The following is a 22364-nucleotide window of genomic DNA, read 5'->3' as shown; positions in this document are numbered from 1 at the left end:
CACTAATGAAACCTCTAAAAAGACTTATATTTAGGAACGAAGGGAGTATTTTTTTAAATTTACTGTGGATATCCTCCCTAGAGCCAAAACTCCACGTCCGAGGTAATTCTTCTTTTCTGAAAAAAAAAGAGTATACGTATTTTAGCAATTTGTTTAAAGAAATTTCGAGCGGCACTGCCGGCACTGGTTGGAACGGGTCTAAAAGCCCCACGACCCGACAGCACATTCCCCATTCTCCTTATCCGAAGGCGGCTCCTCTCTTTCCCCTCTGTAAAACCCCTCGCGCAGACGGCGGCCATGGCGATGGCGTCGCCGCCAGCCTGCTCCCTCCTCCTCCCGGCCATTTCTTGCGCGCCGGCCTACGCTAGTGTCCCACGAGCACTCCGGTTCCTCACCTGCCCCCGCGCTGTAACAGCCCACCGACCCCTTCCCACGACCTCCTCTCCTAAGGTCGCGGCGCCCCCCGCCGTCGAGATCCCGGAGGAGTACGCGGATGATGTCGAAGCGGTGAACATTGCGGTGGACGTCACTCAGGTGCGCTGTCTATTCCTATCCTGATTGTGTTTCCTGCTTCGTCAGAGTGGTATAAGAGGCCACCGAAGCCATTAAGAATCAGTATTGTACTTGAGAGTGAGGGTTCGCTGCATTGTCATGGAATATTTGATACATTTTTCTACTCGATTAGAATGTGAACATCTTCTGTCGTCACCAAAAACATGGATTTAAAATATCAACAGAGGCCTTCTTTTTACTCTATGAAGCAATCTATGTGAGGTATATTGGGCTAAATCCCAGTTTATTCTGTCTATCTTGTTGATCAGCTAATTGGAAAGACCCCAATGGTATATCTCAATAATGTTGTCGAAGGTTGTGTCGCTAATATTGCCGCAAAGCTTGAGTACATGGGACCTTGCCGGAGCGTCAAAGACAGGTATACATTGCTATCACACTATATATTGCAGTGCTGTTCGTGCCGCCTCTTACTAAATATGTTTTCCAGGATTGCATTAAGCATGATTAGTGACGCAGAAGAGAAAGGATTAATTTCTCCAAACAAGGTTTGACTGTCCATCTCATCTATACTAAATTTTAGAGTATTGTCACCATGAAGGTACTAAATTATGCAGATATTGTATACATTTGCAGACCATTTTGGTAGAACCAACTACTGGGAATACTGGTATAGGACTAGCTGCAGTAGCTGCTGCTAGAGGATACAAAATGATAGCAACTATGCCTTCATCGATAGATGTTGAGAGACGCATTCTTGTACGCGCATTTGGAGCAGATATTGTGTTAACTGATCCGACAACAGGACTAAAAGGAGCTGTTGACAAAGCTGAGGAAATAGTTTCAAAGACACCGAATGCGTACATGTTTCAGCAATTCGACAATACAGCTAACAGTGAGGTTGAGACTTTGGGCTATTATCATTTACTCATATGCTATCTGTGACATGGCACATGTGAAATTCATTTGCCAACTTCTTTAAATGATCTATTGAGAAGCCACTTGGGTAATTACAGATCCACTTTCAAACCACAGGCCCAGAAATATGGGAGGACACACTGGGTACTGTTGACATACTTGTTGCGAGCATCGGGACTGGTGGCACTATCACTGGCACCGGGCGCTACTTAAAAATGATGAATAGAGATATTAAGGTTTCCAATCTTACTCTCTCACCAAGCTGTTTCAGATTTTAAGAAAATTGCATTAAAATGACTATGTGTTATTGTGTCAACAACTTCACCCATTTTCTGTATATCTTTTCAATGTTGCTGCATTACATATTAATTTTTCTCTCATTTACTCCATGCTTAAGTTTGTGAAGTGCTTAATGTGAGAAGATATGCAACTTGCATTTCTTGGAGGCCAAGGGCCAGTATATAAATATACGGAGTACAGGCAGGAATATACAAACCCCCTTATATAACGATAATAGACAGATTCACTTTGTCTCATAGGTGTAGATGCACCTATTGTCCACTCTCTGGTTAATATGATATCCTATACATGAAACTAGTATATGTCTACACTTAGATCTGAGTGTTGCTCCATTGCTAGAGACACCCATGCCTGCCCTCCCACCCATGTTCGAGGCCTAGCCTCCGAAGGGTGCTCATAGTTGTTCTAAAAAAAATGCCACACGTGCCAGCGCCTATTTCCTGTTGGTCGAATTTATTTTGTTTATTGCTCTGCCAAGAAGTGAAATGCAGAATTTTGAAGGAAAATATACACCTTAGTTGGAAATAGCTCACCGATATACCAATTGTGTAATTTCGCTTTTAGGAGGACTTACATACATGCACTATACTATGTAACTTACATGAACATACAAAGTTGATACAAATATATCCACGATTCATATGATCTAGCATATGGCCTAACATTCCATAACCTGAAACCTGCAACTGTTTGACAGTGTTCATATATTTTGTAGTCAAATTTAATCTGGTATAACATTTGTGTTTGTCCTGTCATTATCAGGTCATCGGGGTAGAACCTGCTGAAACTAGTGTGATTTCTGGCGACAAGCCAGGTAAATTTCATAGCACATAGCAACTGGATGTATTTGACATATGAGCTTATTGCATACAACTTCCTTGGAATTGACACATTAATGTCACAACAACAGGTTATATTCCAAGCATACTAGATGTTCAGCTCCTTGATGAGGTTGTGAAGGTCTGGAATGCAACCCTTGTATTCTGTTTATGTTTGCAGAGTTAGTTGACTCTTCATGGTTCTGGTCAGCTGTGATGTTGATTATGATAGTTGAACTTGCAGGTTACCACTGCAGAGGCAGTTGATGTTGCGAGGCTGCTTGCACTAAAAGAGGGCTTGCTGGTAAGGAAGTGCACAACCAAATAAATTATTACCGAGTTATCAGTTTGGCGTTCACATGGGTTGTTTGTTTTCACAGGTTGGCATTTCGTCAGGTGCTGCAGCAATTGCTGCTATAAACGTGGCCAAAAGACCTGAAAATGCTGGAAAGCTGATTGCCGTGAGATATTTCTGTCTATTTGAATATGTTTCCATTCTGGCATGGCTACTGGTTTATACATGCCCTCCTATAACCCACTCATCAGATGGTTAATCAGTGACATGAATCTGCAGGTTATCTTCCCCAGCTTTGGAGAGAGATATATCTCTAGCATTTTGTTCCGTCCGATATACAACTCCGTTCGAAGGATGAGGAAGCGATGATCAACTTCTCCCATTCCAAGAAAGACGGACCCGACAGGCTTCCACGGCATGACAAACATAACACATCAAGCAGAGCAGCATTGTAGAAATGCTCTGGCAGCAGAAGGACACTGGTCGTAAATGTTTGAAATTGCGCAGAGTAGCTGCCGAGTGGGCTTCAGCACTGCATCGACTTGGTTCCATAAAAAACCGAGGGAAGGGAAAATCATGAGTTGTTGTATGTTATCTGCCTCAAACGTTTGGAACTCGGTGAAACATGCCGAATTAGATGTGGTAGTTCGCTTAGGATCAATGTTTGAGTAGTCTATAGGGCCAAGAACAAAGCAGACTTGTCATCTGATATTTGACTGATCTTACTAAATGGTCTCCTATATTAGCTGGCGATTGGTTCGTTCAGATTAAGCTCCTTGATTAAGTTTTTGGGTTCAGACAAATGGTTGTGAGTTGAGGATATTGCGGCCAATGAAGTTGAACGTGAAATCTGAAACAAACAAGTATTCCGTTTGACTATTCCATTTGAGATTCAGGGACCAGTGAAGCTGAATCTGAAAGCCGAAACACCTCAAGTGAACTACAGCGGCAAAGCTGACTAGTGAAGCGAATCCACAGGTGATTCGAATCCAGTCAAAACTGAAACAAACAGGGATCCAATCAAAACTGAAACAAGCAGGGCCGGCGAATCAACTTTGACGGTGAAGCAATCCAGAGATAGTTCGAATCCAGTCAAAGCTCCTGCATACTCTCTCCTTAGGCCCTGTTTGGATTCTCGTTTTTTTCCTTCTAAATACATTTGTAAAACATACAGATCTCTGTCGGTCGTTTTGGTTTGGAGCTAAAAATAGCTCTTGACCTGTAAGTTACGCGCGGAAGTTAAATACACTTGTAATAAATTACAACCATACCGAGCGTGATCTTAGGTTTTATTTTAGAAATTCAATGCCTAAACACGGCCTTAGAGTATGGTTAATAATAGTCAGCTGCTGGTTATAAGTCATTGTCATGACATCTATAGTTTATTTTATAGCCAACATGTACAATAATTGATTAAAAAATTGTATTTTTTTATATGACACATCTTTCATTCTTATAAAATACCTAAAAATGTGTGTTAGAACTGGTTCTTAACTAAGAGTGCGTTTACCTTTTCTTTTCTCTTTTCTTTCCTCCAACTAAAAAAAATATACTGGTTTATTTTTTACATTTCGCTGACTCAGCTATATTGTACTTGCTTTTAGCCCTTTGTAGTAGGAATTGTACACAGATGTTAAACCATTATAAATAATCTATCATTTACCCAAAAAAATTCTATCATTTGAAAAACTTATAATGGTGGCCAGAACGATAAAATCCAGTAGCACTGCAGATGATAAAATCCAAACGTTGGGACCCATCGTCAGGGACCGATTTGGCGGCGCGCCTTCCTGATTTCTCTAGCTCGCCGAGGCCGAGGCGCCGACGAAGGGCCTGGATTGGAACAAGCCCAGCCACTACCGCAGCGAAGGAAACCGCCCCGGCGACGGCATAGCCTACCTTTCTACACCCCGCGCTGCTGCGCTCCGGCGGTGATTGGGTCGAGCCGAACATGTCGGTGTCCGATCTGCCCGACGAGCTGTGGGCGCGCGTCCTGGAGCTCGGCGCCGCCTCCGCCGCGCTGGGGTTCCGCGACCTCTGCTGCCTCGCCATCGCCTCGCGCCGCCTCCGCCGCCTCTCCCTCCACCCCTCCCTCTGGTCGGGTCTCATCTCCCGCGACTTCCCCTCCCAATCCCAGCCCTCCTCCTCATCCTCCTCTTCGCAGCAGCAGCAGCAGCTCGATCCCAAATCCCTCTACAGGACCAAGTAGTTTTCCGTCCCTGCCTTCCACCTATTTGTTCGCCCCGTTTGGGCGCGTGACTCATGCTCTGCCGCAGGTTCGAGAGGCACAAGCTGCGGATGGCGGAGGCCAGGCGGCGGGCGGTGTACGAGGCGGAGGGGCGGGTGCTGGCGTGCCGGAGGCGGCTGACGGAGCTGGAGGAGTCGATGTGCGCCGAGGGGGATAGGATGAAGGCCACCGCGCAGGAGCTGGACAGCCTCGAGAGGGTCAGGTCGGTTCTGTTTCCTAACCTCACCTGTGTTTCTTCTTCTAGAGTGAAATTCGCTCTTATATGCTATAAAATCATATGAGATGTAGTAACCGGAAACAGCAAATTACCTGACTAACTAATGCAGAGAGTAGAAAGACTCTTGGAATTGTCTGAAATTGCTTCCATGTTTATTTGAGCTGCTTATCTATGCAAGAGCTGGTCCGACGTAGTCTCTTGACTCAAACGTTCAATTATAAACAGCTGTTTGTGCTGCCTTTTGAGCTGAAAAATGGGGAATTATCTCACATCAAATACTCTATGGCTGTTGTTGTTAAGCTTCATGCACTAGCCAACGCAACCAAAAGCCCGAACTGATGGAAAGGGCTAGTGTAATCCACATATACTGTAACATGGTATCGGATACAGCCCAACTCTACTGGGGCCTTTGGTCCTCGCCCTGGCGTCCAACATCACGCCTATCCGGTGATGTACCCCAGTGCACCGCCTACGCTCGCTCCCTATAGGACCAGGCCGCATTGTTCCATGCCGCACCAAGCCACGTCTCGGCCTTCCCTCCTCAGCCCGAGTGATTCATGGACATGGGGATGGCCTTGCACGCCGACAACGACCCAGGTATATTGACCTCGTCTTATTCCCCTTTAGCTCGTTCTGCTAGTCATATCGTTGTCGGCAAAACGCCTTCAATCATTGCTACCCGCAATGCTCAACCCCCCCCCCCCCCCCCCCTGATCGTTCCATCTCTTTAAATCTTATCAGAAATTTATTTTACGCTCGCAAATATACTCGTGATAATCTATGTTAAGTTGAGTTTGATCCTTTTGGCTTTTGCGTGATGGACCTAGCACCAGAGCAATTCTTCAATAGCCGCGGTGACTTATATTTCTTCTCCAGCAGTAATAGTGGCGCATCATCATCAGCACTCATCGTCTCCTCGCAGGGCGTATGGCACCGATGGCTCGGCCTTCTCGTTGCTGCCACTATGGCTCATTTTTCTTTGGATTTTTATCTTGCAATAAGAACAATGCCCACCTCAGAAGGAAAATGGACCATAATAGCAGCGCCGAGATGGCGAAGCTGCCGTTGCCATAGGTCCTGTGAGGAGACGATGAGTGCTGCTGATGGTGCATCGCCGTTATTGCTGAAGAAGGGATATAAGTCACCATGGCTATTGTACCTTACAAGAATTGCCCTGGTTGTTAGGTCCCTCTCACAAAAGCCAAAAGGATCAAACTCAATTGAATGTAGATTGTGATGAGTAAATTTGTGAGCCAAAATTATTTTTTTGACAAGACTGGGAAAGATGAGGGTGCCCACTGCGATATGACTAGCAGAGCGAGCTAAAGGAGAATAAGAAGAGGTCAATATACCTGGGTTTCTGGCGACGTGCGAGGCCACCCCCCTCTCCATAAACCACTTCGGGTTGAGAAGGAAAGGCTGAGTCGTGGCTTGGTGCATCATGGAACATGGTGGCGTGGTCCCATCCATAGGGAGCGCGCTTAGGTGGAGCCAATGCATCGGGGTACATCACCGGATAGGTGTGGTGCTGGACGCTAGGGTGAGGACCCTGACAAAGTTGGGCAGTATCCATAGAGTGTGTGGCAGAGGGAAGGGCATCCCCATATGAACGAAGTAGTCGAGCCAGGGTTGCTGCCCAACGCCGTGACCACGGCCACCACCGCCGTTGGGAGCCCGGTCGCCCTGCCGAGCACCGGCACGGTCGTCGTTGGAGTGGACTGCAAGCCCTCTCCGTGGGCGTGCTTGTCGATGGAGATTTCGGCAAGGACGAGGCGTGAGTAGGCTTGAGCGAAGGTAGACAGGGGCATTGTCGATTCAAAAATCGTGGCCTGCATCTTGAATTTCTTTTTGAGCCCGTCGAGCATTTGCAGTGCAAGCACACTGCAGTCGCTAACTGGTGACTGGATGTCAAAAAGAGTTGTGGTGATACCATGTAGGTGTCGACAACACTCACTATTGGACAGTTCACCGCGCACGGTCGCCCAGAACTCCTACTCGACGTGCATGGCTAGTCCGGTGTCCTTGTCGAAGAAGTACTTGTGGAGGCGAGTCAAGATCGTGTACGCTGTCGTGGCGAAGAATCACATCACTATGGTGTGGTCGTCGTTGCGCCAGACAGGATCATGGAGCCGGTCAGCAGCGCCTCCCTAGACGTAGCTGTGTGCATGGTAGCAGGTGAGCAACATTTTTATGAAGGAACGCTAGCAGGAGAAATTGGTGCCTTCAAGAGTCAGCTTGAAGTCCGCTGATGTTCAGGCCGTGGATGGAGGAGGAAGGGCCGGTGGCAGCAGGGAGTGACGCAAGAAGAAGCGGGCTGGAGGGTTCTGATGGGAGGTCAGAATGTGGAAGACCAGCCGTCTGGGGAAAATCAGCGGTAGCCGGAGCGAGAGGGCACGCAGCAGCAGCAGCGGAAAGGTTCGCAGCGGGGAGCTCGCCGCCTCACTGGTGATGGGAAGGGTCTCAGAGTAGTGAGTGGGGCTGGTTGACATGGCTCTGATTAACAAGTTGAAGAATGATTCACGCACACCTTGTATTCACTGAGTGCCATGGTACATATACATAGGGGAGAGACATAGAAGACTAGGACGTGAAGTTACAACAGAAACAGTTACAGCACATGTGCAGACGTGACAACTCAACGTTCAGTCCAATACAACCATATTTGACAAAGTAGAACACCAAGAAACATGTAGATATTCAGTCCAATACAACCATACCTGACAAAGTAGATTGCAGTGGACTCTTCACCAATTCTTACATGCATTTAGGTTTTTGGTAAAGGTTTTGCTTCAGTGTCTCGAGCTGCAGTTCTGTTGTATGAAGGAGACAAATAAAAACTTGTGAAGCACCTCATTTGGAAATTAGGATAATTGACAATGCTTACGGATGCAATTGGGTTTGCTTTTAAGTATTGATGTCTTAACATGATTGCACAGATTTAAAACAAGGTTTATTTATAGTTCGGCAGGCGGTAGGTTATACAAAATACTCCATTACCTGCTCACCTGATGAAAACAAATAATCTCTGCAATCTTTCTCAGTCAGGGAAACTGAAGATTTAGAAATCAAGTATAAGAATATATCCTTTCCGTGATTTTTGCTTATTCTGGTATGTTTATGCACGCTTTCTCATGAGTATATACTGATAGCCTAATTCATTATTGTATGAGATTTTGATAGGAGTGCTTCGGTGGCATTAAACGTGTGGCAACCACAAGTAGTTCATGGGCGTCAGAAACAGTTGGTTCAGCAATGCACCGTTCCTGTTGATTCTCGTTTCAGTGCTCTACACATGGAGCTGAAAGTTTGTAAGCAACAAATATCAACTTACAAGAATGCTTACGTATGTGACCTTTGATTTTTCTAAAATTGCGCAAGATTGACAAGGCTAGCCTTACTATAATTGTGCTTTGCTTCTCTTGTTAGAACAAGGAGAAGCTCAAGCTGAATGAGTACGAGGAAGCATTGAGCCGAGCAAAATATCATCCTATGCAGAACAGTAATCACACAAGCCCACCTGGTAATGAACCACAAGCAAAGAGGAAGAGACTGAAGTAAGACCATCGTTTACCATCAGATCTTCATTTACCTCGAGGCGGCACTAAATAGCTTTCCGTAGTTCTTGACAAGGCCGGGCATATTATGTTACTCTTCTGGTGCCGGTTTTTATTACAAGTTGCACTCACTTTTCATGGTATCACCTTTTTATTTTTTACCTTTTTGTGCAGATGAAGGCATCCTCAGTGCAGCAAGTGCCAAGATATTCGTTTGGGGGGAAAAGGGTGCTAAATGCATTGTGGATTCTTCGTGGGTTCGTTTGTCTGCGCATGTGTGTGCACATGATGTACGTGGCATTGTTCCTTTCCAGGCAGAATGAACGAATGAAGCTCAGCTGATCCCTTCCAAATGCCGAAAGAAAAGAATCCTATCCTTTTCCTTTGGCGGCGGAAAGGCAATTTCCCCACCAACTGGTGCCGAGAGAATGTTATTCTCATCGAATGTGCACCGCGCAGCCGCCAGCTACTCCGTGTGGACGCCAGCTATTTTCAGAGCGGAATAGTCCGGCCCTGGCGCTTGCTCCTCACGAAACTGTGGGGCGGTCAACTATTCTACTACAGCAGAAGGTCGACTGGTCAGATCGGATTTCTTCAGCTGACCGTTGGTTTGTAGGGAGCGTGCTGTATGAGACTGCTGGCCCGGTACTCTTCATGTTAGCCGCCTTGCGTTTCGGGTTTGGACACGTCACGTGTGGGTTAAGTGCAACCCATTCATTTGTATGCTGCTATACTAGTACTATAAGCGGTCAACTTACTCTTAGAAGCATCCTCGTGCATGACGATCGACGAGCAGCCTGTAAACCTTTTGCGACTCTTAATTTGGAGTATCATCATCTTAGAACAAGTTATTGGAATATGTCAGCCAGCTGACCAAAGAACTTAAATTAACTGGAGTAGTATAGAAAGATACAACGTTCAACACATGGCCTCGGAGATGACGACGAGGCGGCGGCGGAAGAGGGTCGCGTCGGAGGCCGGGTGAGGCGGCTAGCCGGGGATAGCAGTAGCACCGCCCACCCCACACCCACAGCGATGCTGAAGGCCACAGCAAGGTCGAAATAATCACAATCGTCACGCGTCGGTCGGACGTGACACCCCCAAAACGGGCCAGGAAAGGATCCCGGTCGCGAAACAGCCGCGCCGATCGTACCCGCCGGCCCATCACCATCCTGCCCGGTCCCAAACAGGACGAATACTGTTTTTTTTTTTTAGCTGTGGACAAATACTGTTCGTAGTACGAGTCCCGCCACGCCCCGTCTGAATTTTCTCCGGGCGCCCGGCCGACGTGGCGCGCCTTCCGTGCCGCGCCTTCTCCCCGCCGCGCTGTACCCGTTGACCCGGCCGCCCCGCCCCCCACACCCTCCCCCCCGCTGCGCCCGGGCCCCGCGCGCTGGCGCCCAGCCTGTCACCCACTTCCCTTTGCCCGTACCCCTGGCCCCACCCGTCAGGCGACACGGCTATATAACCACGGGACCCGACCCGACCCGCTCCGCCCTCTCGCCTCCCCCAGCAGCCAATCCAATCCGCGCACACCCTCTCCCGTCCCGCCTCGCCCTGATCCGATCCCCAAATCTCTCGCCGGCCGTCGACCTCGCCCCTTCTCCCCGGCCCCGAGTCGCAGCTCCGGCGAGGCCGACGCATTAGCGGCAGGGCGTGACAGCGCCCTCTCGCCGGCCCCCTCCCCGCCCGCCGTCGTCCCCGGTCGCCGGAACCCGACAAGTTGGATATCTAAGGCGGCACCGCAGCGTTGCGGCGCCCACCGCGCGGACACCATGTCTGCGGCGCCAGCCGCGTACCCCGCCAGCCTCCGCGCCGTCGCGTCCGGCAACTCCTCGGCCTCCTTCTTCCCCTGCTCGCACCGCCTCAAGCTCTCGTCCTCGCATCGTTTTAGTAGTAGTAGTATTGGCAATACTAGTAGTAATTGTCTCTGACGTTTGCCTCCCCCTCGTCGCCCACGACCTTCGGTTCGATCTGCTTCCCCTGCTCGTCCTGAGGATTGTCTGGTTGTGAGGGCTCGGTGCTTTGTCTCTGCCTCTTGTGTTCGCGCGAGTTTGGTCTTGTCTGTGTCTGTCTTACATCGGCAGGTCCGATCCAGAGCGATTTCGTCCGTTGGAGGTGGTGATTTCTCTCTCTCCGGGAAGAAAGGTGCGGGAAATTTTTGCCGTGTGATTTTTTCTATATGTGTGAAGAAAATATGCCAGCTTACTCCTCTGGTGGAATTGCAAATGCAATGAAATTGTGTGCATATTGATGATGAAATTATGTTTCTTTTGAATATTTATTGTCTTATGCAGTTAGACTCGTTAATTATATCATGGAGTGAATACCCTTGAGGAGTTAAACAATTTTTGTGCTTTAGTTGCTTGATAAAATACTACTACTCCCGTCCCGCCAATCCATATTAATTGTCGCTGATCGTAGTAGGCACACTAGTTGGATATCTATTTTGCCAGAAATGTTGCCTTAGATCGAATAAACTTGAAATATGAGCAATATATGTGCACCTATTTCTATCATATGGTGGTATTAACTTCATCTAGTAATCTAGGGTGTGGTACTGGAGATGTCCTTTACTTGTTCTATTCTAATTTTTATTCTTTCCTGCTAAGCAGGAAGCTCTTTTCTCAACTTCGGATTTAGTTTGTGGATGGGCGGACCTTTGGTAGACTGCAGTGCCGAAGGTGTGAGCAGCGGCTCATGTCTCAGCCGCAGCATCTGCGAGAAAGCAGGTTTTGAGCACAGCTCTTGTGCTCTCCCTGAAGATGATAAGTTTGAAGCTGGAATAGCATCTGCGAAAAATGATTCCGTTGTCAAGGAAATCAGTTTGGCTCTTGCTGAGGTGATGCGTGTCTATGATGACAATGATGATGAAGAGACAGATCTGAGTGAAGACTCCGACGAAAATGGGGATTCACTTTCTGTAGAATCAGATTCGGCTGATGATTTGGTTGATATTGACACTGAACTGGTCACATCGCCAGCCTTCACTGCTGGGAATGCATCTGAATCATCAACTGTGAAATCAGAGAATGGAAATTCTTCAATCAATGTAAGTATTTGATTGCTGTACACGCATGGACTCTCTTTCTTGTCTGCCTTATCTTGCTATACATAGTCAAAGTGTTTGTTCTTGTTATCCTTGTACCAAAATATTTGTGAGTAGGCCAATAGCTATGCAGCTCTCCATGTAAAAATGTGCTAGAAGTGTTGGAGGCCTCTTGTTTCTTATAACAAATTACTATTACTTGTCATTTAGAGCTAAATGTAATTCTGCTCTTATGCTTCACTGTTCCTTTTTCTACCTGTTAGGAGGTATCATAGCTTGTCTTTATCTTGGTAAATTGATTGTGTTGATACCAGCTGTGAAGTCATCTTTGATATTTGTTTGAATTGATCCTAGAATGCTGTTCATTCTTTTCTCTTGTTTCTGCATATCTTTTTCTTTCATTATCACCCAACTGTTGATCTGAATTCTGAAATCGATGACCTCATAGTGCTACTGCTTATATGAATATCAGTAATTTTGCTTGTGTGAAATGTTCTGTTCTCTACTTGGATGACCATATAGTGATTTGTAACAACATGTTCTGTACGTGCAGGGGACTCAACTGTTGGTTTCTGCAATGAAAGGAAGCCGTGCAAAGCGGGGAATTGTCACAAAGTTGAGTGTTTCATGGGCCCCCGACGTATATGATCCTCCTGTTACTTCTGACTCACACACAGTGAAGCCGCACCAGAGAAGTTCAAGGAAGAGCCACTACAAATACAAGCCCCCAAAGGGCAGCAGCAGCCGCACTAGCAGTGGCAGCAAAAAAGATAAGAAGCATTCTCACCACAGCAGCAGCAGCAGCAAAAGAGATAAGAAACCTTCCCACCGCAGTAGCAATGGTGGCAGCAGCAGAACTGATGCTAGTGATCCTCAACATCGGAAGGCATATGGCATCATCACTAGCAGCAGAACCGACACTAGTGTTCCTGAATATCATAAGTTATCGCCGTGGCAGCCACCGGCTAGCGCAGCAGTGGAAGAAGCCATGCCCCCCGTACCTGTACTGAAGGCCATGGAACCGATAAAACGTAGTGCCAGCTACTGCAAGGAGCCGCCATTAAGCTTGAAGGCCATGGAACCGATCAAACGCAGCTCCAGCTGCTGCAAGGAGCCGCCGATAAGCATGCTATCACGCCAATTTGTGGCTGCCAAGTACAAAGGGATGTTCTCTTTCTTGAGTCAGAACCAACTTGCTTCTTGAGCAATATTGCGGAGGCCTCCCACGCTATTCACATGCGTGCTTCCGGTTATTATCAGCAAAGCTTCATGTTGGACGGTGTTTTGATCTGTGGACTTTTGGTTGGACATCAGTGGACATGGTTTTGAAAATTCTTTGGTTGACGTATGCACGATCTTGAGATTGTCAAGTATCTTTGCTCATTATTCTACAAAAGACGACACTGTCTTTGCTCATTTATCTGTGTAATAAGCATCTTATGTGTGTTACAGTATCCGTTTAATAAGCATGTTATGTGTGCATTTTGTTTTCTGTTCGTGTTCGGGCATTATTACATCAGTCAAGCTGATTTATTCAAGAATCAGACGTGAAGACTGAAGTAACCAATGGTAACGATGTATTTGTCGATGTAACCATTCAAATACACAACATTTTGGTATTCTTACATCTTGTGATACATGTGAGCTTCTGTTCTCGTACGTGCGTGCTTGCTCTGCCAAGCTGCCATCCCTTTGACAGTCTCCACCAGACCCATAAAGTTCAGCCGTGCCGCCAAAGGCAAGCATTGCGATTACGATCTTCGCTTACAATTACGGTCAACCGCCGGCACCAACGCCTTTCAACCACGACATGTTCCTCGGCTGCCTTGCACGAGCAGCTTTGGACCACGACATGTTTCTAGGCCACCTTTGCCTGGCAAACACGACATGTCCCAGTATGCCGACCTGGGATAGCCCGCTCTTCTACAGCTTTGGACCTTTGGGGGGGCCTGAAATTCTTAGACGCTCTGCCTGCTGGGACTGGGAGGAAGCACACCATGTGGACTGAGCTATCATAGTGCCCCTGAAGTGGCCATATTGCCATAAAGAAACAAGTAAACATTAATCAAACATTTTAGGTGCATGTGCATGTGCATGTGCATCCAATGGTAGTTGTAAAACTGACTTACAAATGGATGGTGTAATGAGTGACTCAACCAGCCTTTGTTAACGATATTTAAACAAGCCATGACAGCAATGCAGTCGCTTTCTCTTTCTCTTCTACAGGTTGATATAACATCCACTCCATCACTAATGTAGCTTGTTTTCTAGTTAGATAATATACCAGGCACTAGCACTGGAGATACAGAGGACAGGACGCAACATCGAATTCTGGTAAGAAGAGGAGTACCTCGACGATGTAAAATATGTTTCAGTAACATTGGAGCACCCGTAATCTGCACAAGTCGCTTTCATCACTTCCGGAACAGTTTTCCTTGAAGGCATCACAGCTCCGGGGCCTTGTATAATCAGAAATAGGCGATTCAACACGTTACGCAAACACCAAAAGTCCTTGCAATTTTTTTTTTCTCCAATGAATCTATGGGAACGAACACTGGCCCCTCAGGATGATTTCTTGGTCATATGATTTGCTTGTTATTTTTGCCGCTTCATGGCAATCCGGGCAAAATCTCAACTTCTTTTCCTCTTCGCCAACATCAGGCTTGTGGCCAGACCGCCGGTCAGCTCCCTCGACACCAATCTTATCCCCTTGATTTCAAGGAGTGAACCATCACTCACCATAAAGAAACAGGTAAACAACATGTATAGATGGTGTAATCAGCGACGCAACCAATCTTTGATAATGCATGGACAGAGACATTTAAAAAGGTTATGATAGCAATGGAGTTGCCTTCTCTTTTAGGTTGATACAACATCTACTCTATCACCTTGTTTTCTGGTTAGAAAACGCTAGGCATTCACACTGGATATACAAACGACGGGACAAAATACCTCAATGATGTAAAATATATTTCGGTGGCATTGGCACCCCCCATGATATGCACAAGTCCCTTTCATCAATTCTGGAACAATTTTCGTTTTAAGGCATCACATCTCCGGGCTATGGATAATCAGGTATAAGTGATTCAATACGTTACGCAATCACCAAAAGTCCTTGCAAGAACAACTTCCTCCAATAAATCTATGGAAACGAACACGGTCCCTGACAATGATTTCTCGATCATATGATTTACTTATTATTTTTGTCACTTCATGGCAATCCGGACAAAATCTCAAGTTCTTTACCACCCGAATGACATGGGGTGCTTTTGTCCTCAGTAACCCATATGCGATGGCTAGCCTTTCACTATGTTCACAAAGTGCAATTTCTTTTTCCTCTTCAGCAACATCATGTAGAACGGCTGCAGTCCAAGGCTTGTGGCCAAATCGTAGAGCCTGGTCAGCTATTTCCCTCAGTACCACTCTTATCTCCTTAATTTCAGGGTGTGAACCATCACTCACCACAAATTTGTGCAGATAGCCATCTATTTCAATTGAACTACAGCCAGCAACAACAGTAACATTGTTGTCCTTCATCTTTTTCCTCATATACCTCACTCTGTCCCACTGGGAGTTCAACGCATACAAATTGGAGAGGAGAACATAGTTCTCTGGATTCTGAGGTTCCAACTCAAAGAGCTTTTTAGAAGCCAATCCTACTATATCAGTTCTGTTCGAGCTTTTACTCGCCACAAGAAGATTCCTCCAAATTACTGAATTTGGTAAGATGGGCATGCCTATAACAAATGAATAAGCTTCATCCAAAAGGCCAGAACGGCAGAGAAGGTCAACCATGCAACCATAGTTCTCCATTGAAGCTTTAATTCCCATTTCTTGCATAGTAGACCAATATCCCCGCCCATCATCAACTAACCCATTGTGAGCACAGGCTGACAACACACCTATAAAGGTGACATTATTGGGTCTAATCTGAAATATAAACACGAGAACTTAGGAAATAGCTATTGTAATGGTTTACAAAGACTGAGTGCTATGATGATTTCTTGTGAAATGAAGTTGAGCATGCGAGCTGATAAGTAGAGAAGGGTTGCGGCATTCTTCCCTAAGGGTGCACATCCATCGATTCCCTTATCTAGTGTAGTGCTCTGTTCAGAGACCAAGGAAGCTATTAGTTTGAGTTCCTGATTTCCCTGTTGCCGACTAGATTGCCTACTGACTTTCATGATGGAAGAGAATACCGACTTGAGGGGAGGCAGTACAGAGCAGCAGCCTAGGACTAAGCAGGAATTCAGGTTAGCTTTTCTGTTTTCTGAATCTTACCCACCAGAGAGTCCTACTCTCAAAAGGGTGCCTTGGCCATCCAGCCTTATAGAAGAATTGATCCAAAATTTGTGAGCCGATAGTAGGGAAAAGATAGCAGGTTTTAGAAAGGAAATATTTTAGTGGTTAGATTACCTCCATCCCGGTTAACGATGGGGATTTGTGAAGGTATCAAACTTAAGCTATCTATAGAATTTTTTTTATGTAGCTTCACGTCTACCTATACCAAAGGGTTTCTATAGTGTGCCTAACTAGTGATAGTAGCAAATGGTCAATGGTTTGCATCTATAGAGTTATGAATTGCCTAGGGTGATCTTTCTACCCCAATGGTCTACCAAAATGGAAATGCCTTCCATAAGATGATGAAATCGTTTTTGTACCTTCTGCCTCTGAGGTTTCCCTTCTCTTCCAGCATTCTTGAAACCTGACAATCAAACTATTGCTTATGGAGGACAAGTGAAAAGTAGATGCATTCCATTTTGATTGTCCTCCATATGCAAACCATTGACCATTTGGTATTGTCACTAGTTCGGCATACTATAGAAACCCTTTGGTATAGTTAGACGTGAAGCTACATCAAAAAATGACATTCTATAGATAGCCTAAGTTGGAGGTAATCTAACCATTGGACTATTTCCTTTCTGAAACCTGCTATCGACTCACAACTTTTTGATCAACTCTTCGATAAGGCTGGATGGCCAAGGCGCCCTTTCAAGACTAGGACTCTCAGGTGGGTATGATTCGGAAAACAGAGAAGCTAACCTGAATTTCTGCTTATCCCTAGGCTGCTGCTCTGTACTGCCTTGCCTCAATTCGGTATTTTCTTCCATCATGAAAGTTGGTAAGTAATCTAGTCTGCAACAGGGAAATCAGGAACTCAAACTAATAGTTTCCTTGGTCTCTGAACAGAGCACTACACTAGATGAGGGAATCGATGGATGTGCACCTTTTAGGGGACGAATGCCGCAACCTTGGAAAATATCTTGTATAAAATCGATGGACAGACCCCTATTGTGAACCAAGCTTTATTTGAAACAATTTTAGTCTTGGAAAATATCTTGTATAGAATTACTTGAGTGCAGTCATCATCAAGAGTCATGAGTCAAGTTTACGGTAGCACAATACAAATCCGAAGCTAAACAAAGATGAACTGTCAGTGCATTTTTCCCATACAGATTAATGCATATGACCAGGTTATCACCAAAAGTTGACCAGGTAAACAGAACTATAAACACATAAGTGCAACATTTACCTTAAGCTGGAGCATTCTTGAGAAAAGGCCCAACGCATCCTCTGCAAGCCCATGCATCGCCAGTCCAACTATCATTGCACTCCATGCCTTGGTATCCCTCTCCACCATCTCATCAAATACCAACCTTGCCCGCTCTATCAAACCGCACTTTGCATACATGTCAATCAACGCGGTGCTCAGCTCAAGATCGACCGTGATCCCCTTCCTATCTATAAAAGCATGCACCCACCTGCCCAAATCAAGAGCGCCCGCCTTGGCGCAAGCCGAGATGACGCTAACCATTGTGACCTCATCCGGGTTCACCCCAGCAGCCTGCATGTCCCGAAACAGGTCCAGTGCTTCATTAACCATCCCCGCTCTGGAGTACCCGCCGATCATGGAGCTCCACGCGACCAGATTCCGGTCCTCGGCCATGCCATCAAACAAGCTTCTAGCCAGCGCAACCTCCTCACACCTGGCATAGAGGTTAAGCAGCCCGGTCTGCACGTAGGGGCTCGGTTCCAGCCCCTGGCGGAAAGCCTGAGAGTGCAGCTGCCGGCCCCCGCTGAGAGCCGGCACGGCGGTGCACGCCTTGAGCGCGAACGCGAGCGTGAAGCTGTTGGGGGGCGGGGAGCCCGCACGCAGCATGCGGCGGTAGAGCAGGAAGGCGTCCGCGGCGGGGTTGGTGGGGGTGGCGAGCGCGCGGATGAGGGAGTTGTAGCAGAAGGCGGTCGGCTCGGGGATTTGGTCGAACAGGCTGCGCGCGTACGAGGCCGCCGCGGCGGTCGTGGCGGAGGCGGCGCAGGAGGCGAGCAGCTTGGAGAGCGCGAAGGCGTAGGTGAGGCGCGGGAGGCGGAGCCTGAGTAGGCGAGCGTGGGCGCCGCGGAGCGCGCGGAGGCTGGGGCATTGCCGGACCAGCGACACGACGTGGGCTTCCAGGAGGTGGCGCGGGAGCGTGGCGGCCTCGGGCGGTTTGAGCTGGTGATGCATGCGGGGAAAAACGCTCGATTTTCTTTTCTTCACGACGCTGTGGCGCGGGTGCGCTACTTATGACTGATGCTAAGAGCATCTCCAACAGCACCGCAAAACAAGCGCCACGTTCAAAAATATTCTTTTTAGCGCGCCAGCGACGCGGCGGGATGATCCAACGGGCGCGCAAAAACCGCACGCGCGCTAAAACCGCACGCGCGCTAAAACAAGTTGGGCGCGCTGTCCATAGCCTCATCCCGCGCTGGTAATTTGGAGCGCACACTTCCGCGCGCGGCAGACTCGAGCGCGCGCGCGAACTTTCTCTCTTTCTTCCTCCTTCGCATCGCGCGCGCCGGCGCCAGCGCCCCTGCCACCATGGACGCGCAGACCGGCACCCCGCTCACCTCGCTGTACAGCCGCGAGCCCCCTGCCGCCGCCGCCACCGCCGAAAACCCTAGCGCGGCGAGCGTTGGCGCCGCCACCGCCGGAGCTCCGCCGACCGTCGGCCTCGCGCGCAGCCTCTTCTTGCCGCCGCGGATGACCACGCCGACGGGTGGCGTCGCGCCGGCGCCGTCCCGTGCCGCCATGGTGGGGTCGAAGAAAGGAAAAACATCCGACAAGAAGAAGGCGGACGGTTCCGGGAGCTCGAAGACGAAGAAGAAGCTTGCAGGACGGCGGACCGGCGCGGCGTCTACCGAAGCACGGGCGAGCTCACTCGTTGAGCCGGCGGCCGACGTGCACCACGTGTTCGACGAAATGCCCCCAAGGTGAAAAAAATTCCAACTTTTATTTTCTTGTTATTTTTTCAATGCATCATCATATAGATAGCTTATATTTGCATTGTTTAAAAACTTTGTAGTCTCAACGATGATGCATACATGTCAACTATGGGTGTTGGGTCCAACAATTCACATTGGTCTCAAACCAATGACATCCCTTTGGACGACCATGAGTTTGAGGTGGACGAGGAGGGTGAGGGCATTGTCGCGGCGCCGAAAGGAAGAGCGGACAATTACACCACCAACGATGACAAACTACTATGCAATACTTGGTTGCAAGTGTCGAGGGATCCATCGATTGGAGGTGATCAAAGTAGAGATGCTTATTGGGGGCGAATGAAAGAATACTTTGATGCTCAGAACGTGAGTGGAATTGACCGTTCCGAGAGATCACTTCGGTCCCGATGGTCGACAATCAACTCGGATTGTCAAAAGTGGGCGGCCGCACAAAAGGCAGTTGACAAGCTTAACCCAAGTGGCACAAATGAGGATGATAGAGTAAGTGGCATCTCATACATGTTCATCATACTTGTTTTTTGTGTCCGAAGTGCTAACTTGTTTTGTTTTTCTTGTAGTACAACATTGCACAAAACTTGTTCAAAGAAGAGACGAGGACAACCAAGAAGGGGAAGATCAAGAAAGGAAAGATCTTTACCTTGCCTCATTGCTATGAAGTGTTGAAGGATGATGAGAAATGGAAGAAGCGTGAAGATTTGGATGATTTGCATTTGAGCAACAAACGCAAGCGAACAATTGAGTTGAATGATGATGATGAGGAGGAGGATGCATCAAGTGATGAGGGCAAGAGAAGCCCCACACCCAACTCGGTTTCGTACTCGAAACCAAAACGACCGGATGGGTGCAAGAAGGACAAAACCGAAAAGAAGAAGAGGAAAGGAGATGATGAGCTCACAAATGCTATGGAAGCTATTGTGAAGGCAAGAAAAGAAGCCAACGAGGTGAGGAAAATGGCAAGGAACCAAGATGCCGCGGCCGAGGAGAGGAGGTTGGCGGCCGAGGAGAGGAGGGTGGCCGCCGAGGAGAGGAAAGTGGCATTGGAGGAGAGGAAGGTGGGCATGGAGGAGCGAGCTAAGTTGTTGGAATGGGAGAAGCACTTGTTCTTCTTGGACACATCTTTGTTCAATGATGCGCAAAAGGAATATGTCAACCTTGCCCGTGAGGAAGTCTTGATCCAAAAAAGAGCCTTGATCCGCGACATGGGTGGCGGTGGCCTTGGCAACATGGGTGGCGGTGGCCTCGGCGCCATGGGAGGCATGGGTGGCTTTGGAGCCATGGGATGCATGGGTGAACCTCCGGCCGCCATGGGAGGCATGGGTGGCTTTGGAGCACCCTCCGACGCTATGGCCGTCATGGGAGGCATGAGTTTTGCTTCTCACATGGGAGGCATGGGTGCACCTCCGGCCGCCATGGGAGGCATGGGTGCACCTCCGACCGCCGTTGAAGATCTTGCCAACACCGTCGGAGCTTCACGTGATGCGGTGCGTGATGAGGTTAGGGAGGAAGATTCATCTACGGAAGCAGAAGAATCGTCTTCGGAAGATGAGGACGAAGACGAGGAAGATGATGAATGATGTGTATTTCATTTATATGTCTTGAACTTGTTTGCATTTTGAACTTGGTTGGATGAACTTGTGGGCATGAACTTTTATGCATCTCAACTTAGTTTGTGTCAAATTCACATGTTTGCATTTTTGCACGCTGCTGGAGCTGCGCGCGCGCTGCATTTTAGCGCTGCTGCTGGAGCCAGCGCTGCGCGATGCGCCAAACCAGCCGAAGCGCGCGCGGCAAATAAATTTTTTGGATGCGGCGCGAAGCGCGGCTGTTGGAGATGCTCTAAGTACTCACTCCGTTCCTAAATATAAATATAAGACCTTTTAGAAATTCTACTATGGACTACATACGGAGCAAAATGAGTGAACCTATACTCTAAAATATGTCTATATACATCCGTATGTAGTCCATAGTGTAACCTCTAAAAGGTCTTATATTTAGGAACGGAGGGAGTATAAAGGAAAACGTTTAGAATCAACCGGCTGATTTATCTGCAAATCAGCCGAGTCTTCACGCCACGCGTCGTGGTCCACGCACCACGCAAGACACCCACATGTTGCCTTTTCTGTTTCTTTTTTTACTCTCAACCTTATCTCTTCCCCTCCTAGAGCCAAATTCATTTCTACTTCGTCTTCTACCTCCATCCCCATGCTCCGCCTCTCCTCATCACCCCGGCCCTCATCGGACCAGCCCGTGGAGCGGCTTTTACAGCACCCGGTGCTAAGCTCACACTCCGGTGACGGGCTTTTGCAACGACGACCGCGACAAGGGCCGATGTGGGCGCTGCAACTCCGATGATGTTGCCTTCAAGCTATTGGGAGCATCGCCTTAGCTACAGTGGAGCAACGCCGGGCTGCAATGAAGACTCGTCGGAGTTGTAATGGAGCTTAGTCGGACACGCCTTGTTGCGTTGAAGCTACGTCAGAATTTCAATGAAGCTTTTCGCGGGCGCGCCTGTGCTGCGTTGAAGCTCCGCCGAAGTTGTAATGGAGCTTTCGTCGGAGCATCGGTGCTGTGTTGGAGCTCCACCGGCTGCAATGGAGTTTCTCGAAGTTGCAATGGATCTCATCGGACGTTGTCGGTGCTGCATTGGAGCACCACGCGGCCTCTGGTCCATGTCGGGAATTTAATCTGATGGTGAGGGCTCGTTCAATCGAACGACTACCTAGGGGGATTACGACTGGTACAAATCATGCGACAGATTTGTAGCAGCCGCCAAGTATAAATGTCTGAGGTGAAAAAGAGAGAAATCGTTTTACAAAATCAATTAAAACCAGCTGAATGATTACTCCATGGCGTAAACCTCCTCTAGAGCGCAAAACGTGCCCTGGTGGGGGCTACACACTGCTTCTCCACGTCTCATTCTTATCCTCACGCGAGACGCTCTAGCCACATAAAACAGCAACTAGGTCATTGACCCCAGCTCTTCCCTACCTTTGCGATCTAGTAAGGCCCTGTTTGGAACCATAATAGATTATGATAATCTGAATTATGAAGATAGATTATATAATCTGGTTTACAAAAATAATCTAGATGGACATGTTTGGAGGTCAGATTATATAAACTGTAATCCAGATTTTACGTTGCATAATGACCTGTTTGTCCTTTTTTTTAAAGGTGACG

The 22364-nt window shown here is 47.7% G+C and overlaps 4 protein-coding genes across 7 annotated transcripts; 3 read left to right on the top strand and 1 right to left on the bottom strand.

The window, feature by feature from the left end:
* Nucleotides 1-228: 228 nt before the first annotated feature.
* LOC123444685 (cysteine synthase-like) lies at nucleotides 229-3606 on the top strand. Its single transcript, XM_045121492.1, has 10 exons — nucleotides 229-534; nucleotides 822-931; nucleotides 1001-1058; nucleotides 1147-1410; nucleotides 1527-1664; nucleotides 2491-2542; nucleotides 2639-2688; nucleotides 2791-2850; nucleotides 2927-3007; nucleotides 3121-3606. Exons 1-10 carry the CDS (start codon nucleotides 298-300, stop codon nucleotides 3208-3210), a joined length of 1140 nt encoding a protein of 379 aa, XP_044977427.1. The 5' UTR covers nucleotides 229-297; the 3' UTR covers nucleotides 3211-3606.
* A 919-nt stretch (nucleotides 3607-4525) lies between these two features.
* Nucleotides 4526-9717, top strand: LOC123444684 (F-box protein SKIP24). 3 transcript variants are annotated; one of them, XM_045121489.1, is made up of 5 exons: nucleotides 4612-5046; nucleotides 5118-5291; nucleotides 8487-8649; nucleotides 8733-8860; nucleotides 9035-9717. In XM_045121489.1, the coding sequence occupies exons 1-5, from the start codon at nucleotides 4793-4795 to the stop codon at nucleotides 9036-9038; spliced, it is 723 nt and encodes a 240-aa protein (XP_044977424.1). In that variant the 5' UTR covers nucleotides 4612-4792; the 3' UTR covers nucleotides 9039-9717. The 3 variants fall into 3 exon arrangements, with proteins under 3 accessions (XP_044977426.1, XP_044977424.1, XP_044977425.1); XM_045121491.1 differs by lacking the exon at nucleotides 9035-9717 and having other exon boundaries at nucleotides 4526-5046; nucleotides 8487-8614; nucleotides 8733-8825; XM_045121490.1 differs by lacking the exon at nucleotides 9035-9717 and having other exon boundaries at nucleotides 8733-8864.
* Nucleotides 9718-10359: 642 nt separating this feature from the next.
* LOC123444683 lies at nucleotides 10360-13391 on the top strand. The gene is made up of 3 exons (XM_045121488.1): nucleotides 10360-11008; nucleotides 11476-11912; nucleotides 12463-13391. The coding sequence occupies exons 2-3, from the start codon at nucleotides 11511-11513 to the stop codon at nucleotides 13111-13113; spliced, it is 1053 nt and encodes a 350-aa protein (XP_044977423.1). The 5' UTR covers nucleotides 10360-11008; nucleotides 11476-11510; the 3' UTR covers nucleotides 13114-13391.
* Nucleotides 13392-14045: 654 nt separating this feature from the next.
* On the bottom strand, nucleotides 14046-18420 carry LOC123444682 (pentatricopeptide repeat-containing protein At2g02980, chloroplastic-like). Of its 2 annotated transcripts, XR_006631019.1 has the most exons (3): nucleotides 17443-18420; nucleotides 14862-15839; nucleotides 14046-14618 (listed from the first exon to the last, which is right to left on the bottom strand). XR_006631019.1 is itself a non-coding variant. In XM_045121487.1 (2 exons), the coding sequence occupies exons 1-2, from the start codon at nucleotides 18409-18411 to the stop codon at nucleotides 15012-15014; spliced, it is 1797 nt and encodes a 598-aa protein (XP_044977422.1). In that variant the 5' UTR covers nucleotides 18412-18420; the 3' UTR covers nucleotides 14046-15011. The 2 variants fall into 2 exon arrangements, 1 of the variants encoding a protein (XP_044977422.1); XM_045121487.1 differs by having other exon boundaries at nucleotides 14046-15839.
* Between the last annotated feature and the right edge of the window lie 3944 nt (nucleotides 18421-22364).

The sequence above is a fragment of the Hordeum vulgare genome, chromosome 3H (assembly GCF_904849725.1).
Source record: "Hordeum vulgare subsp. vulgare chromosome 3H, MorexV3_pseudomolecules_assembly, whole genome shotgun sequence".
Lineage (NCBI taxonomy): Eukaryota > Viridiplantae > Streptophyta > Magnoliopsida > Poales > Poaceae > Hordeum > Hordeum vulgare.
This window is presented reverse-complemented; position numbering and strand designations above follow the sequence as displayed.